The sequence below is a fragment of the Ctenocephalides felis genome, unplaced genomic scaffold (assembly GCF_003426905.1).
Source record: "Ctenocephalides felis isolate EL2017-DRISC unplaced genomic scaffold, ASM342690v1 CF-g0.4_SCAFFOLD_01170, whole genome shotgun sequence".
NCBI lineage: Eukaryota > Metazoa > Arthropoda > Insecta > Siphonaptera > Pulicidae > Ctenocephalides > Ctenocephalides felis.
Genome location: NW_020537324.1, coordinates 48643483 through 48659635, shown reverse-complemented (window position 1 = coordinate 48659635; position 16153 = coordinate 48643483). Strand labels below are relative to the sequence as shown.

The window sequence follows — 16153 nt, the reverse complement described above, 5'->3', positions numbered from 1 at the left end:
AGGTCTAGTTTTGACAAATGCCAAAGAAACGATACTAATTTTTGCAAACTTTGAAGAATTTTTAAAATTAACGACTTGTCGTAGGGCAGTAATATTTTAGTATGATAAGACTATGGTATCTACCGTCAAAAAAAAAATCATAAAAATCGTCGAAAAAAAAATTTAACACTTAATACAAGAAAACAGCCTGGCCGATCTTGACTAAAAACTAATCAGCACGATTCCCAATCAATATCTTTCGAACAGTTTTCAAATTTTCAAAATCGATTCAGAATTGCGGGCTAAAACGTGGACGATATTTTTTTCATTTTTCTGCGATTTACAGAGGAACGGCTTGGCTGATCGTCGCAGAAATTTGATAAACCGTCCAACCGTTTTTGAGAAAAGGTCGATTCACTGCAAAAAAATCTGTTCACATACACATACACATACACATACACACATACTTTTTCCAAATTTGGTCTCATTCGATTCAGAATGGCTTGAAACGTCGAGAAAACATAAAATTAACGAATCGGATTTTTTTATGGAAACAAACTTTTCCTTCGAAAAGTTAATAAATTTCAAAAAATATAATTTTATTAGGATAACCAGGCCCAATTTCCACGTACAAATGAATTAACTTTTCTATAGTAAATTTTCTTTACCTAAATTTATCTCACAGGTAATTTTAATGGAATATTCGCTACATGTTCTTATCATTTCAAGCAATTATTTTCCATGAACAAGGTGAAATTCCTAGAATATAGTTGTGTTATGTAATTTTAATAAATTATCATCAGCAAAGCATTATTGTGGCTGAAAACTTCAATTTCAGCAGTCATAGGAATGATGCTAAATGCTTTTACGCTGCTGTCTTCGGCATTATGAAGTAAGTTTGACATATTTGAATTTAATAATAAAGAATGCGGTATTAGGAAAGTTTGGTATTTTGTAATTACAGTTGTAAATATGTCAAAATAATTATAGCGATTTTAATTATTATTGTGCAACACTCTTCTTGAAAGATTTTTTTATTATATTTGAAATGCTATCAGAACTTAAGGGTTATATGAGCTATTTTGGCGGCACCTGAAAATATATTGTTATCTATATTTTCAAGTAAAAACTTATATCAATACTGCTTGACATCAGGCTGTTTGACTGGGGTGTCCAGGTAACCACTTACCTACGAGCTAGGGTAAAAAACAGGCGTAGTCTAGAAGACAGAGTAACTACATTCTTTTTTGCCACACTTTTCATACGCAACTGCAGATTTCTGTTTGAAAATCAAGAACAATTTTTTCATGGAACTAAATAACTTTATTCTGTAATGTATTACCTATTTTTATTAATGACCTTTTTCATATACTTTCAAATTTATAACACTCCTACAGTAGTCAAATACATTTCATTTTATCCAAGCATGAGATAACCTGACTCTATCTTGCAATTACACATTTTTACAAAAAAGTGGTAATTTCTAATTATGTGTAATCATAAATATTATGTAAGAAGCAGATTTTGTTATTAAATGTTGATTTTTATCATCGTTTGGAGCACTTCCTCATATCTCCATCGGTTCAACTATGTTACTTTCTCCATTTTTCTCAGTCATATAGACATGTTGACCAGGTTAACAGGTAGACATATAGACAAGTAGAAATGTAGAGTGGTAGGCATGTGAAATGATGACAGGTAGGTAGATACAAAAGTAGAGAAATAGACTACTTAGATAGGTAGACACTCTGACAGATAGTTAAACAGGTAAACAAGTAAACTGTTAGACAAATTTATTTTTTACACATATCGAGATATGTATGCATCTTGCCTTAGGGCAAAATACCACTTACATTTAGTTGTTACATCACTTTATTATTAACATTACTTTTCACAGAACCTAAAAAAATTAAAAAAATATACTTATTATTACAATCCTTGAAAAAATATCTGATAAATTGACGTGCTTATGTCCAATGATCATTTTTGACCAACAAATGTCAGTTTTTGGAGCTTGGAAATTTGTAGTAAGTTTGAAATATTTTTTGAGCATCTGCATGAATCATCCTTTCTTTCGCTGGCGCTAAATGCTACGTTTTGAAGCTTCATACTGTTTTAATAAATTTTATATAAAATTGTTTATTAATTTCATTCAATAACCACCCCATGATAAGTTATTGTAATCGTCCATAAATCGAGATTGAAAATTTTTGCATATTATCACGTTTCGAAAGTTTCTGAACATTTTGGCATATCTTAGAAAAAAGGGATGTATGTGTGTGTATGTATGTAGAAAGGATACAATTTTTCGTCTACGTTTTCGAGCGCTAGGATCAACAGATTACAATGGTGCTGATTAGTTTTTGACAAAGGTCGGTCCAGCCGTTTAAGAGTTACGGAGCAAAGAGTGTAGAAAACAAAAGTCGAGTTTTTGAGATAGCGGAGCATCCGATTTGAATGATCCATTAAACATTCAATTCCTAATGATAGTGCAAAGTGGTGATTAGTTTTTGGGAAAGGCAGATCAAGCCATTTCGAAGATAAAGAGTTAAATGTGCAAAAAAATGCAAATTTTGATAGAAATAGGCATCAGGCATCCGATTTGAATGATTTAAAAAACTTTCTGCTTGTTTGACGAAATGATTGGTTTTGAACAAAGAAAAAATAATCCATTTTTATTTTTCAATTACCAAAAAAAATTTTTTTGAATATCGAAAATAATTCAGATAAAATTCTAATTCGGTACAGAAAGTTCCAGAAATTTGCCTCAAGGCACGATGCCATATACACAACAAGTTTAACATTTGATCTGATAAAACAAGTAATTCAAAAGCCATAATAATATGGTCCGATTAGCTCAATTATCAACCGGGGCAGAGTGGTAGCAATTTTAGCGATAGTTGAACATATGATTTTAATATATGTCTTTATCGAACATAAGGCGACTTCCGTCTATTCAGAAAATTCTGCGGTGAAAGTATAGCAATAGTGTGCGTGGAAACTGTGTCGTATTTTCTACTGATGGCGGATTCTTTTTCTAAAATAAATGTAACAGTTGCTACAAAAGAGCATAAATTTTCTCTTCGTTCCAAATGTTTTATAGAGGTAAAGCACGAAACATCGTTTACTCGACGGACGACTCGCAATTAAAACTTAAAACTTATTTCTTTATGAAACGAAAATGTGAATAATTTTCTACATTGAAATCCACAGCAAAAAAGTGAAATCCAATAATTATGCGTCACATGCAATTATAATAACAATTAAATAATGCCAGGTATGGAATAATAGGAAAAGCTTGAACGTAGCATGAAAGTTAATTTCTATATAAACAGAGTGTGAATGTGTATATAAAAAAGTCAAGTATACAAGCCAACAATCAGTTTTTTTCATTAAAACAGTAATTGACGATAATTATTTGAACATTACTGTAATACTTCAAGAGATTTAATTGAAAAAATATGCAACAACATGAGTTTTGTTCCCTAAAAATTTAAATTAACTGCGCATATTTAAAAACCTACTGAAATGTAATAACACGTACTTTATTTTATGTAGATTTTTTTTAATTTTCAGTGGGGTAAGTTATTGTAATCGCCCAGAAATCGAAATTGAAAATTTTTGCATTTTTTTACGTTTTGAAATTTTTAATTTAATATATGTATGTGTGTGTGTGTTTTGTGTGTCCGCAATTTTTCATCCACGTTTTTGTGCGCATAGACCAACCGATTTGAATGATTCAAAACTACTCATTTGATTTCTATTAATTGGGAGATGTGCTGATTAGTTTTTGGCAAAGGCAGGTCCAGCCGAAATTAAAACGACGCAAAGTGTATTAAAATAAGCTATAGAAAATTACGTGATTTTTTTCGATAGACCCAGAGTTTCAAAAACACTGCTCTTTACAAAAAAGAAGAGAATATTTAACTAGGTGCATGAAATCTGTAAATAATAATATTTTACAATAATGTGGAATCGCAAGCACCCACAATCATTCAACTACGTGAACACGAGCTTTACATATACGGTGAAAGCATTACCTTTAATGCAATTTTATTAAAACCTCTATTTAACTAGTGGTGTAGGGCATTGTTCCTTAAGGGATTATATACAGTTAGAATTTAAAAAAAAAATTAAATTCATTTTCTGAGTGTACATATATTTATTATTGCACACAGAGAATTTCATATCATTCTGGTGAATATTTTTCAGGTTTCCCGCAAATTTGAAAAGGAAAACACGGCTGAGACGGAAAAAGTAGTTAGTAAAAAAAAAATAAAAGGAAAACTTAGTTACATGTGATTCGACTGTTTAGTATTATTTTATAACAGTGTTTAAAGAAATTTCTGAATATATGAAAAGTGAAATGTGAAAATTTTTCCAAGATGAAAGAATGGCTCGCAGACAACACCACCTTGAGTTATTAGAAGTTTCCGAATCTGTAAAGGGACCTTTATATTGCTAATATTTTTGCTTGCAATTATTTTCAAAATATAAATGAACTAGTGGTGTATGGCAACGTGCTTTAAAGCAAAGCTGGAACTTTCCGTACCGTAACGAAATGTTCGAAAAATATTAAATCTTTTGAAATAGATTATTATAAATACTGTAACATTGTGTAATATTTATAAGAATTATATAAACTGAATTGCAAAGTTGAAAATATTTAGTATAGTATATTAGAACTTAAGTCAGGATTTGAAAAAAAGTGAAACAATTTTTTTCCAAAATCAATTATTTTGTTAAAAAAAAGCAGAAAGTTCTTTGAATCATTAAAATTGGGCACGTAGTTCTCTCAAAAGCTGACATTATTTGCACATTTAGCTCTGTATCTCCGAAACCGCTGGACCTGCCAAAAACTAATCGCCACTTCTCCACGCGATTACGAATTGAATGTTTTTTGGATCAATCAAATCGGATGCTCCGATCTCTCAAGAACTCGATTTCTATTTTCTGCACTCTTTGCTCCGTATCTCCGAAACGGCTGTATCTGCCTATGCCAAAAACTAATCAGTAGATCTTCCTATCAATAGGAATCGAATTTTTTCTGAACCATTCAAATCGGTTGATTGGTGCGCCCGAAAACGTGGACGGAATATTGTATCCATACATACATACACACATACACACAAACATCCATTTTTTCTGAAGCATTCCAAAATGTTTAAAAACCTTCAAAACGTGAAAAAATATAAAAATTTTCAATTTCGATTTTTAGACTTTCGATTACAATAACTTACCCTACGGGAAGTTAAAAAGATGCCTTTATGTGTATACATTTTTGTATCAATAGATTGAATAGTTTTTTCAGAAAAAAATCTTCTGGACTTTGCGTACTGTAATGAAATATTCAAAGAATATTAAATGTTTTCAAATATATTATTATAAATACTGTAACTTTCATTATTCGTATTTTATAGACAAAATATAAAAGCTTATAAATTGGACAATGATGTTTATATAAGTTTACATGAAAAATGAATAAACAAAAATCAATGATCCCTTTCGAAGCGGAGTTAGAATAAAGAATCTTGTCTAATATTTGTAAGAATTATATAAACTTAATTGCAAAGTTAAAATTATTTATTTTAAATAATTAGCTAGAATTATTAATTAAATTAAATCCATACATATATACACACACAAACACCATTTTTCTAAAGTATGCCAAATTTGTTCAAAAACCTAAATAAATAAATATAAAAAATTTTATTTTGGATTTTTTCGATTACTATAACTTTCTCTGCGGGAAAATGTCATTATTATGATTAAATTTGTTATTCAACTGCTAATTCCATTTTAGTTTCAATTAGTAAACTTCAATGGTATTACCCACCGGCCGCCACTGGCAGCTTTAATACTGTCCGTTCATTATCAGAAATATTATATTCTCCTCAGCTTTTGCTTCGCGTTGTTATTTTTACCATTGTTCTGCTGTTCAAAAATCATTGGCATGTATTTTATTTGCTAGCTAAAAACTGCCAACTATCGTGACAAAATTTTCTTTATATAGTGATGGTTCGTGAAACTCATTGTAAATATCATAAAACTAAAACTATTTCAATTTCATGTAATGTTTAATGAGCATAATACTTTTGTGAAATTGAAATTTGTTTCATAAAAAGTGAATTGTAACACAGGCCCACAAAATAAGGAAGTAGTTTGTAATAAGTGTGCAACATATGTTTTCCAATGTACTTTTTAATGCTGAACACGAATCTTAAGTCAAAATTGGGGGTCAAATTCAGGAAACTGAGAGAAAAAAATGACAAAGTCTCCAATCTAGTAATTAATGCTTAACACAAATCTGAAGTCAAAATTGGGGGTCAAACTCAAGAAACTGAGAGGAAAAAAATGTCTGATTAAAATTTTATATTTGCAGTCACATCCTGGCCTTTTTTTCTTATATAATTGGTGCAAGAAATTTCTGCAACACTTTTTTATCTGTATTGAGATTCTTTCTGTAGAATCCAGCAGCAATCTGCAAACATATTTTCAAATAACTGCAAATATGTTGGCGGATTACCCATGATCAACAGGAAATAAATATATTTACAAATTGCTGCTGGATTTTACAAAAAGAAACTCAAATATGAAAAAAGCATTGCAGAAATCTGTTTTCTTGGTCATTTCAAGAGAAAACGATAGAAATTATAAGAATGTTAATCATCATGCAAAAAATTACTAGATCGGAGATTTTGCCGTTAGTTTTTATTTTATCCGCTGTTTGACTACCAATTTTGACTTTAGATTTAATTTGAAAATATATGAGGCACACCCAATACTGTAATTAAATCATTGAAAAACTTAACTTAATTTAACCTAATTTTCATAACTTATACCATTAGTGTGATAAAAAATATATCAACAATACTGATTTTATGTGATAAATTCTGAATACTTGTATCATATCAATTTTTTTAGTGTCTTGTGGTTAGGCTATGTCACTCCAACCAGAAAATTGTAGGTTCCCGGACAGCCTGATGTCAAGTGATATCGTTTGCACTTGAAAATGGAAATCTTTTCAAGTGCAAATAGTCTTTGCACGGCAATGCTTATCTTTATAATATCTAGGGAAGTTGTAACAGTCTTTTTTTTCAAATTGATATATCTGAAATATATTCATCTTTATTTTGTAAAAATATAATCAGTGAATCATGAACAACAGTTGTGGAATTATTTTTACTTGATTCGATAGAATTTAGAAAAAGAACTATAGTTGCTGCAATTATTCTTCTATCGAATCAAGTGAAAATAATTCCACAATTGTTGTCCATAATTTCACAAATAATTAATTTCAATAAAAAGTGCGGTGTTAGAACTTACCCCATGTTTAGAGCTACCGGAAGTAGTAGTAATAACAGAAAAAAAGCCAATAATACCTTTGGTATCTTATTTTTTACTCGTTTTTAAGAAAATCTACTTGTTTCTAAGTCATTGTTTTCATATATCAACGCAAACTAAAATTAATGTCAATAAAATAGTGTCTTCTGTAATATAAATTTTAAAAATAAATAAACGTAAACGGCAATTATTATCATAAAACAAATAAAAGATGTAATGTCTCCCGCAACAAAATTTATATTTGCCCACATCTTCCAAAATATACATTTTATTCAATCTTCTTCACTTGAATTTGTAAATAATTTTTGTATGTTACAAATAGCCCCAAGGTTTTGTTTTAACTAACCACTAACCTTATGTGTGATATTTTTTATCGATCAACTTAACTAGTTTAATCAAGTTAGTCGATAATAATGATGCAACCAAAATTTCATGATAATTCAATTCTATATTACATGCCAAAAATTACGGACTTGCACAGTTCTGTTCATTGCGTCGGCCTGCGGGACATTAGCTATGATAATATTTATGCAGGACGGTTCACATATCTCATCAAGATAAAAAACATTTTCATATCGTTTAAGATCCTATTGAAAAACGCCTCCTACTAGTTACCCCTGTTACAGATAGCCTCTAGCTTCCCTATGTATTATCATTATGGTATTGAGTACAAAAAATTAATATAAAGGTTTTCAATATAAAACGCATCTGAACAAAGTGTGAATTTAACATTCATACAATGATTTGATTTAATTAATCTCGGTACTTAATTGAGACGTCCCTTAATAGGTACTGGGCATGAATGGAAAGTTCATCGTTCGTCGTGGGATTTTCTTCTACAGAGTACCAGAAGATTTTCAATTACAATGTGCGAAACATAAAGCGAATTGAATTTATTTTTTTAAAACACAATCGCTTGCAAATGAATGTCTTGCAATTATTCATAGATCTGCATCAATCATGAATTACTTCTTGTTAAGTTACTCTGAACGATTGTGTTAATAAAGCTATAAAGGATAATTAGCGCTGCTCTGCACGAAGATATAAAGTTTGTGCTTTTATTTGTTTCTCAGTATTTGTATTTATTTTTTAGCAAAAATGGTAAAAACCCTCTATTTATAATATAAAATTTGTAATTAGATTAATTGCAACAGACTGTAAGAAGGTCTACACAATCATAAATAGTTTTTTACATCTATTTTAATTGGTAATTGGTAGACTAGCAGACTGGTAGAATGGTAAACTGGCAGGTGAATAGATAAATAGTTTAAACAGGTAGATAGATATGAACGTAGACAGATAAACAGGTAGACAGGTCAACAGGGGAATAGGTAAATTGTAGGATATGTAAAATGGTAAACAGGACAACTAATAGATATACAAATATGTAGACAGATAAACAGGTTGACAAGTTAATTGGTAAATAAGTAAATTGGTTGGCAGGTAAATTGGTAGACCAGCAAAATGGTAGACAGGTAAATGAATAGACAGGTAAATTGTTGAACAGATAAATTGGTGGGCGGATAAATTAGTAGGCTGATAGACAGTACAATTGGTTGGCACGTAAATTGGTAGACAAGTAAAATGGTAGACAGGTAAATGGATAGACAAGTAAATGAATAGACGGGTAATTTGTTGATCAGGTAAATTGGTGGGCAGATAAATTGGTAGGCTGATAAACAGGTTTACAGGTATATTCGTGGAAAGGTAAATTGGTGAACAAGTAAATTGATAGACAGAGAAATTGAAGGGCAGATAAATTAATGGACAGGTAAACTGGTGGATAGGTCAACATGTAGACCGGTAAATTAGTGGATCAGTAAGTTACACGGGTACATTGGCAGACAGATAGCAATATAGGCAGAAAGAGTGGAAGACAAGAAAACTGGTACACTAGATGTAACAATTATGCATTTTTGTTCAAATTTTTAATTGAAAGTAAAACGCGGCGAATCGTGAAAGAGTACAGATAGTATTTCATAAATGTATAATTGTCATTTATCTCACGAATAGTAGCACATCTTTCAAAACAAAATTACTCATTGTGAGCCAAAATTTTCTATATTATTGCTTAGGTACTTGATGCACTTGTGCACAGTAACACATTTGCTTCATATACATCATTTAAATTTTTGTTGGTTTCAATAGCAACTTCACGGCTTCTCTAGTATAAAAGAAACATTTAATGAAAATATTATACAGTTGCAGGTTATTGCTCTCCACCTACGGAAAACTGACGCCTAATATATGATTATAAATTTGAATTGAGTGCAAGATAGAAGCTAAATATATACTTAAATCATCTGCTGAAAAAAAATCTTGACAGCGTACAAAATGTGTTTTTGGTGCATGTATTTGGTAATAAACATACCAAATACTTACCAATAACTCATTTATAAACCTTAGTAGTAAAGAGCAAGATAAAATTTTACCTTAAAAATGCCCGATATCCTTTCATTACGAATTCTATTTGAGATCTAGAATTTAGTTCAAAATAAAATAATAAGTTATAAAGATAGTTAGGAGACTGGGTACGGTTGTGACATGCATTTCTTGTTCTTTTCGGGTGAAATTTAACTGATAAAAAATCTAACTTAACAAAGACAAAAGAAAAAGGTAAAAGAAAAGAAAAATTCAATACAAGAAAGAAAAAGGTTTCACAAATAATTCTTGTTAACTTTTTCTAAAAACTTATGTTTTCTTATAAATTATTATATTTTGTTCATAGGTTTTGTTTAAATGTTTATGTTGTATTGTGTTGCATGTTACTGTTATTCACTACAATAAAAGTCGTTATAAACCATGTTAGTGTTTACACCTATTGTTTTTAATCTATTTTTATGCCTCACAACCTTCCCTGGGGATGTGGACGAATATGAAAGTGATAAAATTTTTAAAAGGGCAGTTTTAGCAGTTTTGGAGATTCAATAAAAAAAAATCCCATTTGGCAGGGAAAAATAATCATTAGATATATGCACATAAAATTATCAGATACTTTAAAGACATTTTAAGAGGTTACACCACTGTAGCAGTAAAAAAACGTATGTTTTTGCCATTTTTTTTTCGGACAGAAGTAAAAGAATTAAAATCATGATATTAAAGATATTTATTTATTGTTTTTTAAAGTAACAAAATAAAATATAATTTAAAAAAAAAAAATTAATGGCGGTACCACGAGCTGCGTTAAATCCGCGGCACGCAAAATAACTACAACAATTTTAATTTTTTTCATTTGAATTTTCAATAGCATATTTAAAATAACATTTTAAAGTGTCCATCATAGCGGATTTGAAAAATATCGATTTTTGTTTATTTGGCGAGCAATTTATTCAAAATCGTTGAATTTCAACGAAAAAAAACGGATAGCAGTTTGTTAATAATTGATGAACAAATTAACATATAGAAGATCTCCTATGATGGACACTTAAAAATGTAATTCTAAATATACTGTAAAAAAATCGAGTGAAAAAAATTCAAATTGTTGTAATTATTTTGCGTGCCCCGGGTTTGACGCGGCTCGCCAAAATTGTGAGTGGTACCGCCATTTTTAAATTTTTTTTTACAATTATATTTACTTTTACTTTAAAGTACAATAAATAACTATCTTTAATGTCATGATTTTAATACTTTTCCTTCCGTTCGAAAAAAAATGACAAAAAACATACGTTTTTTCCTACTACAGTGATGTAACCCCTTAATACAGTTTTGGAAGTACAATTGCTTTGAACAAAGATTCAAAATTTCCAAAATAATTCAAAACATTAAAAATACTTTTTTTTTTCAAAAAAATCATGTTTTTTTTTTCAATTTAAAAACTTTTAAAACATTTTTTTTAAGTTTAAATACTTTAAATCTTTTTTGAAATTTATTATTTGCGGTATGAGAAGTTCCAGCAATTTGACTTAAGTCACGATGCCATGCAGCACTAGTTTCCATTGCTTTCAATTTACTTTCGCTCAAATGAGTTTCATATCCGTACTCATTTTCAATTTTATCTGAACACCTAAGAAGACTCGGTTATCAATATAAATGAACCAGTTCGTTCAACGGGAAATAGAAAACATGTAAACTATAAGGTATCAAGGTATCACAATGATGCCTATGCTACATTTCCGTTTTTGGCGCATAAATGTCGCACGCATGGCCGGTCAACCAACCAACCAACCGACGATAGATAAAACAACACGGCCGATGTCCGTTTGCCTAATGGCCTTTTTGCTTAAATATTTACTTGTCATCAATTACGCGCGATCCTGAATGGAACACATGACAATACAACGACACTATTTCATATTATTTTTGGATTAAATGTTGCACATAAAATGATCGTGAACGTGTTTTTATCACACAACATAAGTTATATAACTACGTGAATTATGTAGCAATTTATGTGTTTTCTGGCTGTTACGAATATTTTTATACATAGTCAAAATTCCATAAAATGTGGATAAAACTGGTGGTGTATGGCATCCAGGCAAATAATTTTTTAAAACAAATTTCTGGAACTTCCCGTTTCCAAATATTAAGTTTTCAAATATATTATTATAAATAATGTAAATTTCATTTTTCGTATTTTATAGACAAAATATAAGAGCTTATAAATTGGACGACAATGTTTATATGAGTTTACATAAAATGTAAATAAACAAAACTCAATGATCTCTTTCGAAGCGGAGTTAGAATGAAGAATCTTGTCTAATATTTTCAAGTATTATAGAAACTAAATGACAAGGTCAAAATAATTTATTTCAAGTACTTAGCTAGAATTAAAATTGAAATCCGAATTATTTTCGATATTGAAAAAAAAAATGCCGTAGGGTAAGTTATAGTAATGGGCCGAAAATCAAAAATGAAAATTTTTGCATATCTTTACGTTTCAGGGTTCCTGAACATTTTGGCATACCTTAGAAATAATAGATGAGTGTGTGTGTGTTTTGTATGACCGCATTTTTTCGTTCACGTTTTCGGGCGTATGGATTAACCGATTTGGATAGTTCAAAAACATTCGATCCCTAGTGATAGGAAGATGTGCTAATTAGTTTTTAGCAAAGACAAGTCCACCAATTACGGGGATACGAAACAAAGAGTGCAGAAAATAGAAATGGAGTGTTTGAGAACACGGAGTATCCGATTTGAATGATCCAAAAAATATTCAATTTGTATGTGCTAATTAGTTTTTAGCAAAGACAAGTCCACCAATTACGGAGATACGAAACAAAGAGTGCAGAAAATAGAAATGGAGTGTTTGAGAAAATGGAGTATCCGATTTGAATGATCCAAAAAATATTCAATTTGTATTAGGATGATTAGTTTTTGATAAAGACAGGTCCAGCCATTTCGAAGATACAAAGGTAAATGCACAATTAATGGCAGTTTTTAAGAAAACTAAGCATCCGATTTGAATGATTTAAAAAACTTTCTGCTAGTTTTAACAAAATAATTGCTTTTGGAAAAAAAAAATTTGTTTCAATTTTTTTTTCAAAATTTATTTTTTCCCTTTTTTTGTATATCGAAAATAATTCAGATTTTAATTTTAATTCTGGCTAAAGTTCTAAAACTCACTTATATACAATAAATAAATAATTTTAACTTTGTAATTCAGTTTATATAATCCTTATCAATATTGGACAATATTACATTCCTGGAACATTTCGTTACGCTGCGGGAAGTTCCAGCAATTTGCCTCAAAACAAGATGCCATACACCGTAGTTTAAATTTTGAAATAAAAAAAAATAATAAAGCAATCGTTTCGTCAGCACAAGCAATTCTGAAGTTTTCTGAATCATTCCAATCGGATGCCCGGTTCTCGCAAAAAGCGAGTTTTCATTTTCTGCACTCTTTGCTTCGTCTCTCGGAAACGGCTGGATCGACCTTTCCCAAAAACTAATCAGCACTAATAATCAGTAGGAATCAATTGCTTTTTGAATCATTGAAATCGGTTGAGCAGTACTTCCTAAAACGTCGACGAAAAGTTTTATCCACACATACACACACACACTAGAAAACTAGCAAAAATAAATATTTGTGATAAAATACACATTTTAAAAAATCTATTTAAATACAAAATTGATAATCTATAACTCATTTTTTTTAAAGATTATTGCAGCAAAAGAAAACATTTCAGCATATGTAATTGAACCCGCGAATTTATCAGAAATCCTTCGCATAGTCAAGTGATATATAGTAACTAGATAAAATAATGATAATAAATTGAATAAATCGTAAATTAAATGGAGATTATTTCACAGAAATGTTTATGGTTTCGAATTAATTCAACATTGCGATTAAGGAGAATTGTGATAATTGTAAATGTTGCACTCCCATTTAAGTTAATAATTACAATAATAATTATTATACAACGTTAATGATAGACTGTAGAGGTACTATAATTAAATATAATATTATTTTAATAGCTTGTAAAATTTATATATTGATTTTAAGTACATATATGAAAGAATCTCGTTTTTGTGATTATGTAACAATAAACACTTATATTATCTAGATTCTAGAACTATCTAGATTTATTAATCAAAATCAAACGTCAATCATTTTATCATAATCAAGATTTTGTTAAATTGAATTTTAAAATTGAAATTTCTTAATGCAATTTTTCTACTATAAAACGACAATACAATAAAATTCGATGTATGAATCAGCAGCATTGCAAATTGCAATAGCATTGTCTACGAAATTATATGTATACTACGTGAAAAATTTAATTTTGAATAATATTTTATTAACATCGAATAAAAATTGATTATGTAGTATTTTAAAATATAAGGAAAAACGCAAAAACCAACTAATACAATTACGTATTATGTTTATTCAGACAATTTACATGGTAATGTAAGTTAATAGTAATTAAAGTTAAAATGTTATATTTCGCGAAGACGTACAATAGCCATGAATATTTGCTAACAAAACAAATTTTATTGACCTTTTGACAAAAATTACAAATTTCAAATTAGTGAAGAAGTGCATAATACGTACCGAATTTTTTTTTCAGTCAGACCTTGTGAGTTGTTGATATCTCGATTATCCATATTTCACATTTTTAGCACTAAATTATAAATTAAGATTTGATATACGCACGATCACACTTGTAGAACTTAATAAATCTATTGCATGTTTTACACTATATATATAAAATACATAAATAAGACCGGGAAAAATATTTAATCCAAATTCAGTTGTACCTGGACGCAACCAAACTTGCACTGACGTCGAAGTCGAACTCGAGGCACACTTTGTGCACTATGGAAACTATGTTCGCATCATGAATCATCAAAACATAAACAGGAATGAAAACCAAGAACGATAAATCAAAATTAATTTATCGGTTTATAAGTAGAATTCTGTTCAATAAAAAACTCTGCGATTATTGAGAAGTGCAATAATTTTCTAACATTTCTTCTTAATATGAACAACGGTCACAATTTAAGCTGATGATTTAACTTAACTAACTACGTCTGTTTTATGGATAGTGACCCCAACATCTATATATCCTGCATCAGTGTATGAAAAGTTTCTATAATAGTAATGATTTTTCATTGGTATGTCATTGAGTAGCAAGGGCTATTTTCACTTGGAAACAATTTGCTATCTACATGTCCAAGTGAAAACCGATGTCACTACTGCTTGACACCAGACTGCCCCAGTCTGGCTACCGGAACTGGTGCCTCTTTAACAAATAAAATTATTTCAATAAAATATTTATTATTACAATAAAGTATTCATAAATTACTATTTTTTTTTATTTTTGCAAAAATAATAGTATTGATTCGGTAGATTATTTTATTTGTTAAAACATGTTTAATCCCAGAATGGTAGTGTGCTTAACAAGTAATTTTTTATCCATCTTTTGTCATTGTATACCTTGTGATATCATTAAAGGTTATTTCAGAAAATATAAAACTCTGGTTTAATAACAAAAAAAGTGCAAAAGTCTGCATGTACGCCTCGGAGGCGTGCAGATACCGTTCTATAGTTCAAATACATTCAATCTCTGTTATCAAAAAATGTATTGAAATATTGATGTTGGTTGGACCAAATTGATTATTGCTTTTATTCTAGATTCTATTTGATTTTATCAACCTGCTTGATAATCAAAAGAGATGAAAGATAATTTTCAATCAATATGCTACTCGCATAGATGCTCTGGGTAAGAGATATTCATTCATCGTGATAAATGTTAAATTACAAATTAATAAAACTATTAAAAGTTAGTTAATTAAGTAGTTAAGTAGAACTAAATTTGTTTCGCCCCCTTCAATATTTAGAATAACCAAAATAATCAATGAATTTACTTCTGAAAGACCTTTCTGAAAATCTTTAGACTGTCTGTAAGTAATATAAATGATAAAGCCAGGAAAATTATCCACAGACCATTTTAGGCAGTGATTTATTTTATTGGATGTTTAATATTATCAGTTTTTTAGTGTTATATATTTGTTGTTTATATTAAATATTATGTATAAAATCTGTCTATGCACTCTTAAATTTTCTCACTAGTTGCAGCACACTATAAAATGTAATTATATTGCATCATTGCCATGGGCAAAAATAAATAACTAAGTTCTTTCGATAAGCTAGATTTGTTGATTCTAGTATTGACAAGTTAATCTATTATAATATTGAGAACGAGAATAAATCAACCTTATTTCTTTTATGTAAATGATTGAAGATTCCGTTTCTGTTCCCCAAACTATGCACGAAAGGGCGAAGATGTCACGACAATAAGAATCCGTACCAAGCACGGTGATGACACTAAGCGCGTACTTTGCATGTTTACCACTTTAGTAGTAAAATCAATAATCTATAAGTTATAAT

The 16153-nt window shown here is 29.6% G+C and overlaps 1 protein-coding gene across 1 annotated transcript in view; it reads left to right on the top strand.

The window, feature by feature from the left end:
* Positions 1 to 14645, top strand: part of LOC113367338 — a 125249-nt gene extending 110604 nt beyond the window's left edge. The window contains exon 3 of the mRNA XM_026608948.1: positions 14515 to 14645. Coding sequence (XP_026464733.1) covers positions 14515 to 14645 — 131 coding nt within the window. The remainder of the gene's footprint in view (positions 1 to 14514) is intronic.
* The last annotated feature ends 1508 nt before the right edge of the window (positions 14646 to 16153 follow it).